The 19,191-nt window shown below is 63.0% G+C and overlaps 1 protein-coding gene across 1 annotated transcript in view; it reads right to left on the bottom strand.

The window, feature by feature from the left end:
- Positions 1–19,191, bottom strand: part of ZFPM1 (zinc finger protein, FOG family member 1) — an 82,543-nt gene that overhangs the window by 23,174 nt on the left and 40,178 nt on the right. The window contains exon 4 of the mRNA XM_055079208.1: positions 7,010–7,143. Within this exon, the coding sequence (XP_054935183.1) occupies positions 7,010–7,143 (134 nt within the window). The remainder of the gene's footprint in view (positions 1–7,009; positions 7,144–19,191) is intronic.

Below are 19,191 nucleotides of genomic sequence, written 5' to 3'. Positions count from 1 at the left end.
CCATCCACACGGCAATCCACTCTCCACTTATCCATCCACACGTCCTCTCACCCACCCATCCATCCTCCTCCTACCATCCACACGGCAATCCACTCTCCATTTATCCATCCACACATCCTCTCACCCACCCATCCATCCTCCTCCTACCATCCACACGGCAATCCACTCTCCATCTATCCATCCACACATCCTCTCACCCACCCATCCACATCCACCCATCCATCCACCATCCATCCGTTTATTCATCCACACATCCACTAACCCACCCATCCACCCGTCCATCCACCTCTGCCCATCGTTCTACCTTCCACCCATCAGTATACCTTCTACCTGTCCATCCACCATCCCCCCTCCACCCACCATACACCCATCTATCCACCATCCACATGTTCATTCACTTGTCCATCCACCAACTATCCATCCATCCACCATCAATTTATCCATCCAGTATCCACTCACCCTCCCATCCATCCACTGTCTACCTGTTTACCCACCTTCTACCCATCCATCCAACATCCACTCATCTGTCCACCATCTACCTGTCCATCCACCATCCATTTATCCATCCAATATCCACTCACCACCCCGTCCATCCACCATGCACCCATGCATCCACCATCTGCCTGTCCAACGACCTTCTAGCCATCCACCCACCATCCACACGTCCTACACCATCTACCAGTCTATCCACTATCCATTTATCCATCCAGTATCCACTCACCCACCAATCCATCCACCATCCACCCTTCCAACCACCCTCTACCCATCTATCCACCATGCATTTATCCATCCACACATCCACTCACCCATCTGTCCATCCACCTGTCCATCTACCCATCCATCCACCATCCATGTATCCATCCACACATCCACTCACCCACCCATCCACTCACCACGCATCCATCCACTTTCTCCGTCTGTTCACCATTTATCCATCCATCCACCCGTCCATGCACCATCTACTTGTCCATCCATCCATCTATCCACCATCTATCCATCCATCCACCAACCATTTTTCCATCCAACATCTACTCACTCACCCCTCCAACAACCATCTACCCGTCATCCACCACACCTGTCCATCCACATACACCCTTCCAACCACCCTCTACCCGTCCATCCACCATCCATTATCCATTCAATATGCACTCAACCGATCCTCCACAACCATCCATCTGTCCATCTACCATCCCCTGCAATCCACCTTCCACCCGTCCATTTACCATCCATCCATCCACCCATCTATCCACCATTCACCCATCCATCCACCTTCTAATTGGCCATCCACCCTTCCATCCACCGTCCACATGTCCATCCACCATCTTCCTCTCCATCCATTTTCTCCCCATCCATCTACCGTCCACTCATCCATCCACCATCCTTCTTTTACCCGTCCATATACCATCCCTCCTCCATCAACCATTCACCTGTCCATCCACCATCCAGCCATCCATGCACATTCTACCCCTCCATCTAGCATTCAGCCTTCCATTTACCATCTACCTGTGCATGCCTCCATCTACCCGTCCATCCATGCATCTACCCATCCACTGGCTACTCGTCCATCTACTGTCCACCCATCCATCTGCCATTTATCTGTCCATCCACCATCCATTTATCCATTCAATATCCACTCAACTGCTCCTCCACAACCATCCACCCATCCACCATCCACCTTCTCCCCATCCATCCACCATCCACCTGTCCATCCACCTTCTACCGGTCTATCTGCCATCCATTTATCCATCCACACCTCCACTCACCCACCCATCCATCCACCATGCACCCTTCCATCCACCTTGTACCCACCATCCACCAATCCATCCACACATCCAATCACCCACCCATGCAGCTACCTTCTCCCCTGTCCATCCACCATCCACCTGGCCATCCAACTTCTACTCATCCATCCACTATCCCCTGCAATCCACCATCCACCCATCCATCCGTCCACCCATGTATCCACCATTCACCTATCCTTCCACCTTCGAATTGTCCATTCACCATCCACACTCCCATCAACCATCCACCCACCCATCCACCTTCTACTCATCCATCCGCCATCTACCTGTCCCCACCCATTCAACATCTACCTGTCCATATATCCATCCACTCATCCATCCACCTTCTACCCATCTATCCACCATCTACCTGTCCACACATCCATCTACGATCTACCTGTCCACACATCCATCTACGCATCTATCCACCATTCTTTATCCTTGCACATATCCACTCACCCGCCTGTCTACCCACCATCCAGCCATCCACCCACCTTCTGACCATCCATCTAGCATTCAATCTTCCATCTACCTGTCCATCCATCCATCCACCCAACTATCCAACTGTGCTACTCGACCATCCACATCCACCCAGCCATCCACCATCCATCCGTTTATTCATCCACACATCCACTAACCCACCCATCCACCCGTCCATCCATCTCTGCCCATCGTTCTGCCTTCCACCCGTCAGTCCACCGTCTACCTGTCCATCCATCCTCCCATTCATCCACTCACCAACCCATCCATCCACCTTCTACCCATCCATTCATCATTCCCCCTGCCATCCACCCATGTATCCACCTTCTACCTGTCCATCCACCATTCAGTACCTGCTACTCGTCCATCTACCATCGACCCATCCATCCACCATCTATGTGTCCATCCACCATGCACCTGCTACTCGTTCATCTATCATCCACCCATCCATCCACCATCAACATATCCACCATTTATCCATCCGTCCATGCACCATCTACCTGTCCATCCACCAACCATTTTTCCATCCAATATCTACTCACTCACCCCTCCAACAACCATCTACCCGTCATCCATCACACCCTTCCAACCACCTTCTACCTGTCCATCCACCATCCATTATCCATTCAATATCCACTCAACTGATCCTTCACAACCATCCACTTGTCCATCTACCATCCACCGTCCATCCACTATCCCCTGCAATCCACCTTCCACCCATCCATCTACCATTCACCCATCCATCCACCTTCTCACCTTGTACCCACCATCCACCAATCCATCCACACATCCAATCACCCACCCATGCAGCCACCTTCTCCCCTGCAATCCACCATCCACCCATCTATCCGCCATTCACCCATCCTTCCACCTTCTAATTGTCCATCCACCGTCCACACTTCCATCAACCATCCACCTAACCATCCACCTTCTACTCATCCATCCATCCACCTGTCCCAACCCACCCATCCAACATCTACCTGTATATATATCCATCCATCTTCTACCCATCTATCCACCATCTACCTGTCCACACATTCATCTACCACCTACCTGTCCATCTATCCATCCACCCATCTATCCTCCATCTACATGTCCATCTACCATTCACCCATCCATCCATCTTCCACTGATCCATCCACCTTATACCCATCTATCTACCATCTTCCCGTCCACACATCCATCTACCCGTCCACCCACCATTCACCCATCCATCCACCGTCCATCTGTCCATCAACCATCACTCATGTATCCACCATCTTCTCGTCCAACCACCATCCATTTAACCATCCACACATCCACTAACCAACCTATCCATCCACCATCCACTCATCCATTCACCTCCATTTATCCATCCACACATCCACACACCCACCATCGATCCACAATTCACCAATTCATCCACCATCCACCCACCTTTACCTGTCCATCTACCATCACCCATCCATCTTCCATCTACCTGTCTATCCATCCATCCATCCATCCATCCCTCCACCATCTACCCCTCCACATACAATCCATTTATCCATCTACACATCCACCCACCACCCATCCATCCATCTTGAACATTTCTTCTGCATCTGAGTATAAGTTTTAGAACTGCTGCACCTCCAAGCCCTGGGTTTCTATGGTGGAACCACAGCTGGATCCTGGGGGACCTTGAGGTCCCACAGCAAGTTGGTGCCAGAACCAATTCTCGACTCCTGGCAGGCTCTGCGTGCTGTGTCCTTTCTGGGGTACCACCCCCAACGTCCAGTGTGTGCGGGGACTGTGAGGGGAGACTCCTTGCCTCCCCTCTGGCCTGCAAGCAGCCTGGGCCTGAGGAGACCAGTGGGAAAGGGTTGCCACACCCCAGCGTCGCCCCTCTCCCACTTCCCTCTCCAAACAGGGAAGACAAACTGCCTGGCGGGTGACAGGACCATCAGGGGCGGGAGGTACACGGGGGAGGGAACGGGGCCCATCAGCTGAGCTCGATAAGGGGCCTGCTGAAATGTTAGCGAAAATATTTAGACAATAAATGAAGTATCGGAAAGGCACGCATATCTTTAAGAAATCAATCATCTTGTACGTGTGTCTGGACGCTCGGCGCCAAGGCGGAGATAGCGCCTGCTGGGGAGATAAGGGTTAATCAAGGATTTAATTCTGCAGGAGATAAAGCTGCAGGGAAGAGCAGGCAGCTCCTTCCTCCCTGGGCCCCTCTGCAGAGCCTCAGAGGCCGGCTTCTCTGGCGCGCTCCCTGGATTATCTCTCTGCCTGGAGAGGGTTTCCAACCTCACGCCAAGTCTCCCCAGGCTGACCTGCGCCCTGGGCCCAAGGAGGACAAAACCCCCGGAGAGGAGGCTGCAGGCGGGAGGGGAGAGCCTGGGGGTGGGGGTGCAGTGGGGATCCCAGGGCTGGTGCGGGCATCTCCAGCCCCCCATCCCCGTCCTGCAGGGGTCTCTGTGGTTAGGAAAATGGTGATTTCCCCTCTGCTATTTTGGTCCTGGTGACTCTGGCAAGTTACCTAACCTCTTGGAGCCTCAGTTTCCTCATCTGGGAAATGGGAACAGCAGTACCCGCCTGATGGGGGGTGGAGAAAACGAGGGGCCGAGTATAAGGATGGGCGCACAGCAGCGTGTCTGGAACACGCACCTGTCCATCTTGGAAGGGGTTGACTGTCCCCAAGGAGGGAGCAGAGGAGAGAGGCGCAGGCCCTGCACAGGACACACTGAGCTTCCCAGTCCTCAGCCATCCCGCCTTTGTCCCATCACTGCTTACGGCTATTCTCTGAGAGTTCAGGCATGAGAGTCACGGGGCTCCTATTAACTCCCCCCAGCGGCCTACCCTCTCTCTCAAGAATCAACTGCTGGCTTGTACACCTCCAGTGACGGGGAGCTCACTGCCTGTAGGGACTGCTGTAAATACCACAGCCTTGGTCACACAGTGGAGCCAAAATGTGGCTCCTTCCAAGGAGCTGAAATGCACACGGGAGCTCCCACCGCCTCCTCCCTGCTGGGGCCACGGGGCAAGAGGGTCATTCCTCCCGCAGGGCTGCCGGCCACGCCGCCTGCCGAACCACGCCCTGTGGTAAGCACCACGTGTGGATCACTGCGTTTAACCCAACTGGCTGCCCTGGGAGGCCACCACGTCACAGAGGAGCTGCTGCTCTGCCCACCCTCTGCTCTGCGGGGAGGTTGCAGGGTCTGCAGGCTCGGGCCCTGTGTCCCCCCTGGGGTCCCAAAGGCTGAGGAGACAGAAGCTCAGAGAGGTGGGGGCCGGCCTGGGGGCACACGGCAAAATGGCCACAGGGTAGGAGACCCCAGGACCTGGACCCTGTGCCATGGGGATGGCCTGGCCTTGCAAGTGGGGGCCCTCGGTCCTGGGCCGCCTCCCACCCGCCTCGCTGAGCGGCCTGGGTGAGCAGCGCCCCTCTGAACCTGGCCACTCGGCTGGGACAGGCGGCGTGGGCAGCCCAGGGGCCTCAGCTGAGACGCCTCCAACCTCGCGAGGCCCGGGCCCGGCTCAGGTTCTGAGGTAGCGTGACCCACGGCCCAGGCTTCGCCGCACACGGGAGTGGGTGGGGGCTGGGAGCAGCGGTCCAAGGGTTGCAGCCGGGGATCCTGCCCACGGCTCTCTAGCAGCCCTGCGGCAGGCCGAGTTCCCGGGGCCCTGGTTTCCTTGGCAGAGCGACGGGGGCTCTGCCGGCTTGGAGCCGGTCAGAGCTGTTAAGGCAGCATTTGGCCTCCAGGTGCAGGGCTGGGGGGGAACCCCCCCCACAGCCCCGCCACTACCACTGAAGGCCCATCAGAGGCCCACGAGGCCCAGCATTACAGGGCACCTGCCAGCAGTGTGTACCCTGGATCCAGCCACACCTGCAGGCCACATTAGGAATCAGAAAGGCCCAGGCCATGGCTGTGCCTGCACATTTGGGGCACCTGAGCCTGGGCTTGAGGGGACCAAGCCGGGTGCTGCCCGGCCTCCCAGGCAAGCGTCACCATGGCTAGGAGGTGCTTCTGGAACTCTCGTCAAGCACAGGCCCCTCCTGGTTCCCACCACACCGTATGTGCCCATTCTACCGGCCCACACTTGCTTGCTTCCCATACATCAACGCCCTTTCTTGACCGAAACGTATTTTAAAATGAGCATTTGTACCCTTGGCGAGAAGACGCCACACCGACTTGCCGAAAACTGAGAGCAGCCCAGCAGCAGCCCTGAGACAAGTGACAGCCCAGAGGTCATTAGCACGTGCTAGAGACACTCAGGCAGCGCCCTCTCCCTGTCATCCGGGGGCCCACAGGCACGGAAACGCAACGAATATCTCACCCTTGGTTGCAGCTGCCCCAAAGTATCCAGAAAACCACCTCGCTTACCACGAGGGGTGGCCCCACCTGTGAAGCCCAGTGCCGGGGGGCAGTGCCTGCCTGCTTCCACAGCCACAGGCCACAGGCCAGGCCCGGTCCCACCACTTGGTTCCTTATTGCTTCCTTCCCTTGAAAGCCCTTCTCTTTCTCTGCCTCGCCAACTTCTACTCATTCATTAAGTGCCTGCTGAAAGAACCCCACCTCCAGGCAGCCCTCCCTGTGCTCCCAGGCAGTTAACTCCTCCCTGCCCCCAACACCTCATGGCTGCATCTCCTGACGCGTTTCACGTGGAGTGGCAGGTGCTCCTGCACGGGAGTCTAGCCCAGGCCTGGCTCAGGGGGCTGAAGGGGCCTGTGCCCTGGGCCAGACACTGTCCTGGCCACTGCGGCCGGGATCAGGGCTCCTTACCGGTTCCGCCTGCCCGGGGGACGAGGTTCTGGTCTGGATGCTCCCGCGGAATGGGCCCCAGGACAGGCCCTCAGCGAGGCTGCACCGAGCCCGCACGCACCTCTGTCCGTCCTGCAGCAGCAGCTTCAGCTCGTCTGCGGGGAGAGATGTCAGAGGTGTGAGGAGGTCCAGGTCCCAGGTCCAGTCCGTCCTGCGGCACCCGCCCCCCCAGGAGCAGTTGGGGGGCTGAGGGCAGAAGTGGGAGGGTGGCCCTGGCCCAGGTGACGGGGATGGTGGCTGGTGCCGGGTCCTGGGGGGCCCCAGCAGTGAGACCTGTTCTGGGGGATGGCAGGCTGCAGAGACAGGACAGCGGGGCGCCTGCAGCTGCATCTGAGCAGGTGGGCGTACCGCTCGGTGGGACCTGGGCTGCCGCGTTGGGACGCGTGTGCCTCGCACAGCCTAGGACGCACACACGGAGCCGGGTCACCCCTACTGCCTCACATGGGGGCGGGCACAGAGTGGAGGAGGGGGACGCCGATGAGACCGCCTCCCGTCCCCTCCACACGGTCCTCCCAGCCCCTTCCCATCAGCTTGAGCCCCAGAATCCGCAGAGCACGCCTGTGTGGGCAGCTGTGAAATGCTGGGCCTTGGCTCCCGACTCTGAGACGGGGACCCCGCACCTCCCACCCGCTGTGGTTGGGGTGGGGACTGAGCAAGTCAGTCCTCTTAGCATCTCAGCACAGGGCCCGGCGGGGGGCCAGGCCTGGAGCCAAGCGTTCCTCCCCTCCCCCACCCACCGCCGGCCGAGGCCCTCGGCACAGCCGGGCTGCGCTCGGGTAGCGCCAGCATCACTCCCTGCAGGGCCCCCGCCTGCCCTCTGGAAAGGTCTGGACCCAACTCCTGCCGAGGCCCTTGGTCGGCGGCTGCCTGTCCGAGCGGCCTGTCACCTGGCTGAGGGCCTAGGGCTCTCGGGCCGCGGCCACCTGTGCCGTGATCAGGGCCAAGCCCCCGGACTCTGCCAGCTTGCGCGGCCCGGGCTGTGGCTCCTGTGTCAGCTAGGGGAGTGGCATCTGCGGCCGGCCACCGGCAGGATTCGGTTCCGTTGACGTGGACAGACCGGCCTCTGCCAGGAGCCCCGCCACAGTCCTTCTCGCGGGGAGGGAGCTCGGGGTCGCACAGGGTCTGCAGGTGGGCTCCCAGGTTCAGCCCGGCCTCAGCGCACCACCCACGTGACCTTGTGGGGTGGGCTGGATGGTGGCCCGCGACCTGGCAATGTTCCCTTATTTGGCAAAAGGGTCTTTGCAGATGTGACTGAGATCGGATCTCAAGGTGAGCCCATCGGATTATCCGGTAGGCCCTACAGCCAACGACAAATGTCCTCATAAGAGACACACAGAAAAAAAGAGGCACGGGAAGAAGTCCACGTGAAGACGGGGCGGGGACTGGTGGGATACAGCTGGGGGGACGCTGCATCTGGAGCCTCTGAGGGAATGCGGCCCTGCCCACGCCTTGATTCGGGACTTCTGGCTCCAGAGCTGTGAGAGTAGATTTCTGATGTTTCAAGGCACCAAGGTTGTGTGAATTTGCCCAGGCCGCCCTGGGAGACGCACACCTGGCACGTTACCTGCCATCTCGAGCCTTAAGTGTCCTCACAGCCGAGGGGATGATGGTGGCCATGCCCTCAGAGGGCGGTCTCTCCCCAGGCCACAAGCCCTCTGCCCAGGAAGGCGGGGCCGCCTTGTGCCTCGGGTGCCACCTGGGCTGCCTGGGCCCACAGAGGCCTCACGTGGCCTGGCCTGGGCCCCGAGCAAGCGCTGCTGCATTGGCCCCGCTTCCTGGATCCCCGATCGGGCGGGCTGTGGCCTTAATGGGCCCGATTATCAGATAACTGCCGGCCTAATGGCACAGATAACGTGTAAATACACCGGGAGGCCCGGCTACAATGTTCTAACTGGGTCCTTGTCTTCCCCAGGGCAGATAAGATGGCAGGGGACCAGCACTGGGCCAGGAGGCGGCGCCCTTTATCGGCCCCACGGCGAGGGGGACAGAGGCCGGCCATGTCACTCTGCAGCCCGCCCACAAGGGGCCGTGTCCTCTACCTGTGCACCCAGGATGCCAGGGTCCCAGCCAGGACTCTGCCCGTGGCGCCCCCCCTCCCCTGGGCCTGCAGGGTGCCAGCCGGCATGCGGTCACCCGTTCCTGCCCAAACGGCCCTATGATGTCGGCCCTCTCCTGGTCCCCCCACCCCCCCCAATACGGATGAGGAAACTGAGGCCCCGAGAGGCCACATAGCTGGCGGTGGGATGCCAGGAGCTGAGCCCGGGCCGCCGCTGTCCTGGGTATACCTGGGTCTCTGGGACCCTGCCCGGCTGGCGCCGGGGCGTGGGCGTGTGGGGAGAGGCTGTCGAAAGGCAGGTTTGCTGGGCACTCACTTGTCCATCCCAACGTCTGGCCAGCCATCCGACGGGTCCACGCTCTCCTTGTGAGGCTGGCGGGGAGCCCACCGGGGGCTGAGCTGTGTCCCACCCGCCCCCTCCCAGCCGGCCCCTCAGGACGGAGGGGTCAAGGCGGAACGACCCCATGGCCGGTGCCCGTCCAGACAGCCGGACCTGCGCTAAGCCTCACGGCGTCGGCCCGCGCTTGGCCTTCCAGGGCGGGGAGGCCCACACCCTCTCTGGGCTTCAGTTCTGCTGCCGGGGCCACAGGCGAGCCAGGGACAGGGACCACGACTCCCTCTGTGGCCGTCACAGCGTCCAGGGCCTGTTCCTGGCTCGTCAGGCCTGGGCCCCCGCGGGAGACAGTGCCGTCCACCTGGGGCCGGCGCCCGCCTTCCCGGGGGGAGGGGGAGCGGGGAACTCAGTTCCGTCTTCCCCAGCGCGGGCCAAGTCCCACACAGACTCGGGGACACGGCGGGGTCGGAGGTGGCTGGCCCAGCTCGCTCCGAGGGCCAGAGGGCGCGTGGTGCAGCCCCCAGGCCCCCAGGCTACCCCTGGCTCGCTGCACCCGTGGGGTCCTGAGGCCCCTCTCTCAGAGCCCTGGCCCTAGCTCATCCCCGGTCCTGGTAGCCCCCCGGAGGAAGGGGCAGAGCCAGTGAGCCCCCGCACCCGCCCACGCTGCACCACAGACAAACTGCCGTGGCCCCTAATCGCGCCCCAGGGCTGGCGGCCCCAGCTCCCAGATAACAGCGTGGCTGGTGCTTCCCGTGGCAGCCACTCCATCTCCTGGGTATCACGCACCACCAGAGGGAGGACGGCTCCTGATAAAGGCGGCCGTTCTGCACGACGGGGCAGAACCCACCACTCGGGGCTTGCTGGGGGATGGTCGAGGCCTGGGAAAGGCAGGGAGGCCAGGGATCTGAGGGATGTGGGCTGAGGATCGGGCAGTGGTCGCCACTGCAGGCCCCCTCCCTGGTCCAGGGGACGCCGTCCCTGAGAGGCTGGGCATTAGAAAGGGCACCCCCATGTGGGTGGATGCAGGGCCATAGCAGATGCCTGGCTCCATGATGGGAACATGGCTGGATCTCAGCCCCAGCTCATTCAGTGCCCTTGTGCAGTGCACAACCTGTGCAACTGTCCATGGCGGCCCTGGTGATGTTCAACATCCATCCACTCAGATAACCTATTTCCAGCTCCCAGTTCCTGCCCAACCCCTTGCACAGTCAAGCAGGTGTTAAAGCCCAGTTGGCACCTATCAGAGACCCTCTCCCAACCAGAAATAAAACTGTATCCCAAAGAACGGGGGTCAGGAGAGGCAAGGCCACCTACTCCTCGCAGACTGGGTACCTGGTGAGGGCTCAGTTCAAGGCTGAGAATGAATGAAAGTATGAATGAGTGAGGAAGGGGCTGGGGGCAGGAGATGCTGAGCTGGGGATGGGAGCTGGCTGGGAGCGTGACAGACAGGAAGACACAGCTATTTTTAAACAGCCTCTGAAAGAGCTGGAGGATCTAGACAGTGGTGGTCATGGAAATGGTCAGCTCCCAACCACACTGACAGGAAACTTGGGGCTCAGGGAGGCCCAGGAGTGCCCAAGCCACACTGCGAGCCCGGGCCGGAGGTGGGGCCAGAACCCAGTCTCCGGACTCTCAAAACCCCACGTGGGTACCTGGGGCAGAGCTGAGGGAGGCATGGCCTCTGCCCTCAGGGCTCCCAGGAAACATGGGTGGCGGCAGCTCCAATGGTGGACCAGTCAGGGTGGACTTCCAGGTGGAGATGTCCTCCGTCCCGGCAGCCTCCTGTGACCCAGGTCTCTGTTTCCTCCTCCCAGCTCCAGAGCGCGGCACAGAGGACGCCAGCTCCGGTGAGGTCCTGGCCGAGTCCTCCCTGACCTCTGTACCATGGCCTCCATCCCCAGAGCTGGACAGCAGGGCTGATGCCATTTGCCCTGGGAACTCCCAGTCCTAACACAATTCCTGGCTTCTGTTTATCGAGCCTTAGTCGAGCGCCTGGCATAATTCACAGGGATTCCTCCCAGCCGTGCCGAAATGACTCCCCCCAGCGTCCAGAGGGAGAGACGGAGGCTCAGAGAGGTTAAGCAACTGGCCCAAGGTACACAGCTGGCAGGTAGGATTTGAACCAGAGCCCCAGCATTCTCAGGGCCAGGGCCTTGACACCCTTTTCTGGGTCTTTCTGGTCACAGGCGACAGAGAAGAGGGCGGGGAGAGGCTGCTGCAGGGGAGGTGAGGGGTGGCTGACTCGCCCTGCTCCGCCCTCACTTTCCCCATCCGCAGCCTGGTCGCCTCTGGAGGAGGGGGCAAGCCCCGCGCTGCCGGGGTGGACCTCCCCACGGGGGTCGGGCCATCACTACAGACACAGCGTCGGGACAAAGGCTAATTTATTCTGCCACACAACCCCCCCCCCCACGTTACTTCCACAGCAAATACGCCGCGCTGGCATTCAATTTCACCCCCAAGCACCTGTGAGGATCCAGATGAGGAAATTCAGCCTTTGCATATTTATGTGACTTAAACACCTGTTTGGATCTTAAACCCCTTCGATGGCGGCCCGAGGGGCCAGGGGAAGGAGGCAGGACTGGGCACCGCCGCCCCAGGCCAGGCTCAGGACCCCATCCGGGGGGGAGCCCAGCAGATGGCGGGGCGGCTGCGAGAGTTGAGACAGCCTGTGGGTCGGTGCGGCCGGCCCCACGCCTCCTCTCCGCCGGCGCCCGGCTGTCCCGAGGCCTACGGCCCCGCCAGGGCTGCACGGAGCTGCCCTCAGATTTCGCTCTGCCCCGCGCCCCGGAGCCCTTGGCGCCCTCTTTCAATAACACCCGGAGAGCTCGAGAGACCTGCTCCAGGCTGCGCGGCAAGGGCTGCAATCACCCCACCAGGCCTGAGCTCCTTTCTGACAGAATCTAGGGCTCCAGCCTGGACCATCTGGCTCCGGGGCCCACCAAGCCCAGCCGCCCTAGGCCCCAGGCTCACCGAGCCACGGCCCCGCAGGCGGGCTGGCAGCGCTGACCGGGTAGGCCTGCTGTTTGCAGAAGTATTGGTGAGCTCAGGGAGGCCTCCTGCGCCCTGCCGGCTGGCCCCTCCTTCCGGGGGCCAGGCTCTGTGCTAATGGCCATTGGCCTCCAGGGTACAAAGGCCAGCCTCCTGGCAGCCCCCACCCTGGACAGTGGGCTCTGGGATCGGCGTGTGGGCGCCCACCCTGGGTCACTGCCAGCACCCACTTATCTAATCGGCCTCATCGATCCGCCCCGGCCCCACCCTGCGGCTCCCCGGGGCCAGCTGGCCCTGGCTTTGTCGGGAGTGGCCCTATCTCAGGATCACGCTGTTTGCCTTTGATAAAAGTCACAGAAAAGGGAGAGAAAAAGGAGAGAGGGAGAGAAAACCCCAGGGTTGAGCAGGCCCTACCCCGGCAGGGTTCTAGAAGTCTCCAAGGGCCCGGGCCCAGAGCAGGGCGGGCTGGGAAGCTGTGGGCCCCGAGCGGTTCCACCAACGTGGAACCAGGCCCAGAGAGGGCGATCACCTCACTCAAGGTCACGCAGCAGACCAGGCGGCGGGGTCAGTGGGGGTCTGTGGGGCCGGGCCAGCCACCTCGCCGTCCCCTTGGGCTGCTTACGCATATGCTGGCTCAGCCCCTCCCACTGCAGATGCAGCTCGCCGGGCCCCCCACGGTCTGGAACCGAGGGTGGTGGGCCCTGCCCATGGTCACCAGCTCTCAAGTCCAGCCGTTTTCCTGCCCCCAACTTGACCCTCCCGACTGGGTGGCAGCTGAGGCCCTAGGAAGACAGAGAGATAAGGGGACGGGGTGGAGGTGGTGTCTGTCCTGCAGCTCTCAGCAACAGGGCTGTCCCTGCCCTTCTGGGACTGAGATGCCTGGCGGGGGGAGGGAGCTCCTAGTAACCCAGCTGCCAGGGGATGAGGCCTGACCGCCGTCAGCCCCGAGGCTCCAGGACCTGGGTCAGTACCAGGGCGTGTCCCTTCCTGCCCGTGGCTTCCTCTCGTGTGAAGTGGGGGAAGCGCGTGCCCACCTCCCAGGTCGTTGCAAGGTCACACGACACAACAGGTGCAGGGCCGAAGGGCAGGGCCCGGCAGGGGGCATGCTCACTGACCACGGGAAGTTGGCAGGGGTCCGGCTGGGCTGGGCTGCAGTCCCTGCACAACCCTGGCCAGGCTCCCAGCCCCTCGGGGCCTGGGGGGACCCATCCCCAAAACAGGCGACACCAGTGGCTGCATCTCAGGTGATGGGGCTTCCTGCAGCCCAGGTGCGGTGCCGCGTGACCACCGTGCTCGCCTCCACGGCAAGTGCCGCGGCAGCGGGACACAGCTGCAGCCACCAGCGGCCGCCCGCCTGGGTGTCCCGGCCCCGGTACGCTGTGGCGTTTGCTGCCCATGCGGGGGCGGGGCCCTAATCACGTGGCTACACCGAACAGGGCTCCCGGGCAGGCACAGGAGACCACCTCATGGGTGGCATGGGAGGCGAGAGCCCGACCGCGTGGGGTGGGCACCACTCAAGGCCCGGGGCTGCTCACCCTCCCTTCTGCTCTGTGGTCATGCAGCCTCTGGGCCGGGAGGGGAGGGCTCGTCTGCGTGGATGCCGAGGCCCTGCTCGCGTGTGACCCTCCCGTGATCCGGCGGGCGGGCGCAAATGGGGCCTGGAGAGAAACGGCCAGCGGACAGCAGATTCCCATCAGCTCCTCGGAACACCCCCACTTCTGGGCTCCACCCTGTTGGCCCGTTTCTGATTCCTGTTTACAGATGGGGCAACAAGGCCCCGAGGAGGGGGGACTGGGGACAGGCGAGGAGGGAGACCTGGGCCCTGGGGAGGGCTGTGGGACTGCGCGCGGTGGGCAGCCAGCTGCTCCGCAGGCAGCCCGCACATCCGCCGGAGCTGCGCGGCTTCTCCCGTCTGGGCTGGTTTCCCAGGCCCAGGCCGCGGCGAGACTCCCACCCTCGCTGCTGAGAGGCTTTTCTCTGAGCTGTCCCGCCTTTCAGGGCAGGGAGAAGGCAGACAGGCCCATGCAGCCTGGGGCTCCAGGACCAGGAGACCCAGGGCCATGGGGCACCGGCCTGTCCCCTGGATCAGGCCGCACCTGAATGCCACATCAGGAAACAAAGAGGGGCAGAGCTTGATCCTAACCCTGGGTGTCACCAGTGACCGGGGCGCCTTTGCAAAGACTCAGGCTCCCACCTGTGACTCGTGGGGACAAAGTGTCAAGGGGACATGGTTAAAAAAGCTTGGGGTAAATATGGGTGCGGTCCGTCTCTTCTGCTCTCTTCCAGTTGAGAAAAGCAATCGGAAAGGTCAGGGGGTTGTCTGAGGTCACATGGCCGGCAAGCAGCCCAGGAGAGTGAGGCCCAGAGCCCTCTGTGGCCCCCAAGCCACGACCCCAGCGCAGGCGGTGTGCCCGCACTCACAGCAGATCTGGTACATCAAGGCGCCGGACGCTCCGGACCCCAAGCACGGTCCGGCCCCCATTTCACAGGCGGCAGCGACGGAGCTGAGCGGGGCAGGAAACACTCCCGACACCAGCCCTGCACACAGGCCCGGCCCCGGGACCCCAGCCGCACGGCAGGCAGCACGGCCTAGACGGAAGGAACAAGCTGCCGTGCGCCCCCAGGGAAAACAGGCCGAGGGAACCACGGGCGCACGTGAGCGCCGGCTCAGGAGCAAAGCCACCTGGGCTGCTAATCCTCCAAGCGCTCTCCAGGGCTGGGTGAGGGTTTCCACCAGCCTGGGCGTCCCCACAGAGCCCCTCGGAGGGCCCGGACCCTGGTAGGCGGGACCAGAATTGGGAGAGGAAGTTGGGGGGGCCGGGGAGCTACGAGTTGAGGGCACACGTGAAAACGGGGACTGGCTGTCGCAGGTTAAATACCAGATGTCACGTATGGCCTGGGGTCTCTGGCCTCGCGGGGGAAAGCGGACACCACGGCCGAGCCAGGCTCTGGTTTCCGCAGGGCCACGACCTGCTGGAGCCCAGCGCCGGCTGCCGCCCGCGGACGGCGACCACCTCTCCCTGAGATGCCGCCCCGGCCCGCGCCCGTCCTGCGGCCAAGCTCCCCGCATCGCTGCTGTGTTGTTTATGTTACTGAGGGCCCGGCTCTGGAGCCGTGACCGTGACCAAGATGGATGGATGCCCATTTCCCTGACGGGGAACGTCAGACGAGAGGACGTTCCTGGGAGCTGCCCCCAGCGGCCCCTGGAGGTCCCTGGTCCTTCCACCGCCCGGGGAAGTCTCACGCCTCTCCGCTGGCCCTGGTGCCCTCTGCCGGCACCCAGCCCCCCGAGTGCCGGGCCGGGCAGGCTGTGCAGAGCCAGAGCCTCCCTGGACGGGGCGGCCTTCTCATTCCAGGCCAGAGGTTTTCAAAGGGCCTCGAGCCCAGAACGTCCTTCCTAAGGAGTTGCCCACAGAGCCCGCACTCACAGTGGCCGGTGGCAGGAGCTGGACTGGAGAGGGTTCCAGAGCTCAGACCCGAGAGAGCCTCTCAAGGCCCTCCCTCGGGGTGGGACCCACCTGCCCCCCCCCACACCTGCTGCCTGTCAGCCTCCCCTCTCCTGCCGGGCTCCGCCCGGTGGCTGCGTCACACGGGCAGCCGAGCGTGGGGCGGAGCCGGCAGGCCGCCTAGGTCCCTGGAGCTGACGGCAGAGGGGCCTGGCAGGGCGGCACTGCGGCCGGTCCAACGTGGGCCAGTGGGCGCCAGGCACGGTGCCTGTCACGGGGCCCGGGCTAGGGAGGGCCCCCCGGGGGGCACGCCCTGGCTGGACCTCTGTTCCCGAGTCCCGAGGCCCCTCACGCGTGCGCTGGGGGCGACGCCGTCGGCTGCCGGCCCCTCCCCACCTCTGCCGCTTGCTGCGCCCTGAGCTGCTACCACGTCCAGCAGCGTGGAGTCCACGTGTGTGTTTTACTGACTCCCAGTCTCTCCGCTAGAACGTCAGCCCCTTGCGCCAGGGTCACTGTCAGCTGGCTGTGTCCTAAGAGCGCCTGGGCCCAGCGGACCCCCGCGAGCACCTGAGTCTGGAGGACGGCGGCCGGAGGCGGAAGTGGGGCTGGACGCCCGGGCCCTGAGGCCGACCCACAGGCCTGGGCGAGGCGGCATCAGGTCCCGCTGGGCCGGGCGGGGCCGGTCCTCCCCTCCGCTCTCACCTCCCCTGACCCCGGGATGCACAAGGCCCAGAGCCTCACCTCGGGCTCCAGCTTCCCGTCTGCAAAGAGGTGGCGGGGGGGGGGTGGGGGGGGGTGGGGGGGGTGGGCGAGGAGGAGGACAGGCTGCCCCCTGGGCCTGGGGTCCACCGCGGATCGGCCCCACCAGCCAGCTGGGTAATGGCCGGGCAGGGCGGGTGGCCCCCAGGTTCCGGAGCCCTGGCCCCGCCCCCGGCCCCCGGCCCCCGCCAGCTGGGGCCGTGAACTTCTCCTCCTATCGCTGGCACAGCGCTGGGGATTATTGATTTCTTGACACAGAACAACAGCCTGTCTTTATCGGGCTGAACCCTGGCCCCGGCTAATGGTGGAGCTGGGACTGCCTGGGGATCGCCGGCAGCGCAGCACGGGGCCCAGCCCCACACCAGGTCCCTGACGGCCCCTCCACCATCCCCACCCGGCTCAGAGCCTTGCCCCCCCGTCCCACGGAACCTGAGCACCACGGCTCCCCGGGTGCCTCAAAATGGGAGGCCTCGAGGCCTCTCCAGCCTTCTCAAAAAGCTTAAAAAACAAAAAGCGCCCTGGGTCTCTGGGCCTTAGCCTTCCCACCTGTGAAGTGGGCGGAGGGCCCCACCAGCCCCCGGCCCTTTGGGTCTTGGGAGACCCTGCGGACTGAGAACAGGAATGGGTGGGGGCCCCTGGCTCTCCCCAGCCCAGCCTGGTCATGGAGGGTGGGCTGGAAGCAGGACCGGTGAGATAAGGTAAAGAAAACACCTCCTGTGCAAGTAGCTTATCAGGCTCCTATCAGCCTGGGCCTCCCGGCCCCTGCCCTGTTTTTCCAGGAGCCAACGCCACCGAGGGCCCTTCCTTCCGGTCAGCCTCCAGCTCACCACCTCTCAGCTGGCCCGGCCGGCCCACCCTACTCCCTGTGTCCCGGGGCCCCACCCTCCTGTCCCTCGGAGCCCTGTCTCTCTGCGGCGAATGGGCAGGAGGGGTGGGCACGAGGGCAAGCGAGGGTCTGGGCGGAGGCCGGGTGGTCAACAGGGTAAAGGGAGGGTGCCCCGCCCTGCCGCTGCCAGGACCTCGGCGCTGCCCCCAGCCTCGGGCCAGTCCCGTCCTGCCCCCGCCCAAGGGGCAGCAGCGGGCGCTGAGTTCGGCCAACACCATCGAGAATGTCCTGACACTGCACCACCCCGCAGGACCGGTCCTTTAGGGAATAAGAAGCTCCTTCCAGAGAAGGCGATGGGCTCTGAACTCCTGCGGATCCTTTATGAGCGCCCTGGCTGCTCCGCCCACAAAGGAGGCTGAGCCCGGGGAGGGCTACGGCTTGTTCAAGGTGCCACGGCTCTAACTGGCACACAGGGCCCCTGAGGATGGCCAGCATGAGGCCAGTCCCCGGAAACTGCTAAAGCCCTGCTCGTAAGCCGTGCGTGCTCACTGCAGCGTGTGGAACCAGCACACACCTGCTCTCAGGGCACTGATGACTCAGCCCTCAAATCACTACATGCCCTAAGGGGTGGTTATTCTCGCCCTTCACAGACGAGGAGACCGGGGGTCAGAGGGGACCTGGCCACACAGTGCGATGGGGTGACTGAGTTCAAGCCCAGGCCCCCGACCCCTGGCCAGTCCTCTGTCCTTCTTCCTGCCCCTTCAGGGGGAGACAGGGAGGAATAATGCTTGGGCAGGGACAGCGGCCTGCGAACAGGAGGCCTGGAGGACAGAGCGGGCCCAGGCTGGTCCCCACCCCAGACACAGCTCCCTCCCAGCCAGGAACCCCGAGGGCTCCCCCACCGGGCCCTCGATCGATCGATCGATCGATCGAGCACTGTGCCGCCACAGCCGGGCTGCACCGGGGTCTCTGCCTCGGGACCCGGGGCTCTCTCTCACCCGCCAAGGTGGCTGCTCCTGCCCTCTGAGACCCAGCAAGGTCCCGGGCCTTCAGGGGCCGGGGCGGCAGAATTTTGGCTGAGCTAGCAAGGGCCCAGGAACCGGGGAAGGTGGCGGGCGGCGGTGGGGCTGTACCTACGTCAGCCCCAGGTCTGGGTGCTCGTGGGAAGACGCACGCACAGGCAAAGCGGCACGGGTATCTGCGTGCAATTTGCTTCTTTTAGAGTCATTTCTCCCCTTTCTGGGAGAAATTCTGCCGACCAGAGCAGAAATAAAAAAATAAATGGCTTGCTATCTTCCCCATGGCTGTGATGACTGTCCTCGCCACCCTACGCCTGTCCGCGCTGAGATTATTTTTGGGGGGTAAATTCCTAGAAGCTGAACTGCTGAGTCAAAGCAGGGGCATCTCAGCACCCTGAGGGGCTCGGGCAGCCGGGGGCTGGGGCAGCTCCAGCCTAAGCACCTGGACGTGTGTGAGCGCTCGCGGGGCTGGGGGTGGACGGCCTGGTGCCCACTGCACCCAGCAGCTCCCAGCCCCACAGAGACCACGGGTGGACCTGGGACAGCCGGATGGATGCCAGGGCCATCTGCCCGAGGCACGGGGGCTGGGGCGTGCTGTGGGGGGGGATGGGGCCGAGGAGGGGTGGCCACAGAGGCTCTGCCTGCAGGGGGAGGGGGTGGCCAAGGAGGCAGGACCCCTCCCCCCCAACACACAATAGGCCCCCGATAGCACCGC

The sequence above is a fragment of the Physeter macrocephalus genome, chromosome 17, assembly GCF_002837175.3.
Source record: "Physeter macrocephalus isolate SW-GA chromosome 17, ASM283717v5, whole genome shotgun sequence".
Lineage (NCBI taxonomy): Eukaryota > Metazoa > Chordata > Mammalia > Artiodactyla > Physeteridae > Physeter > Physeter macrocephalus.
Note: the sequence above shows the minus strand (reverse complement) of the source record. Positions and strands in the feature narration are given on the sequence as shown.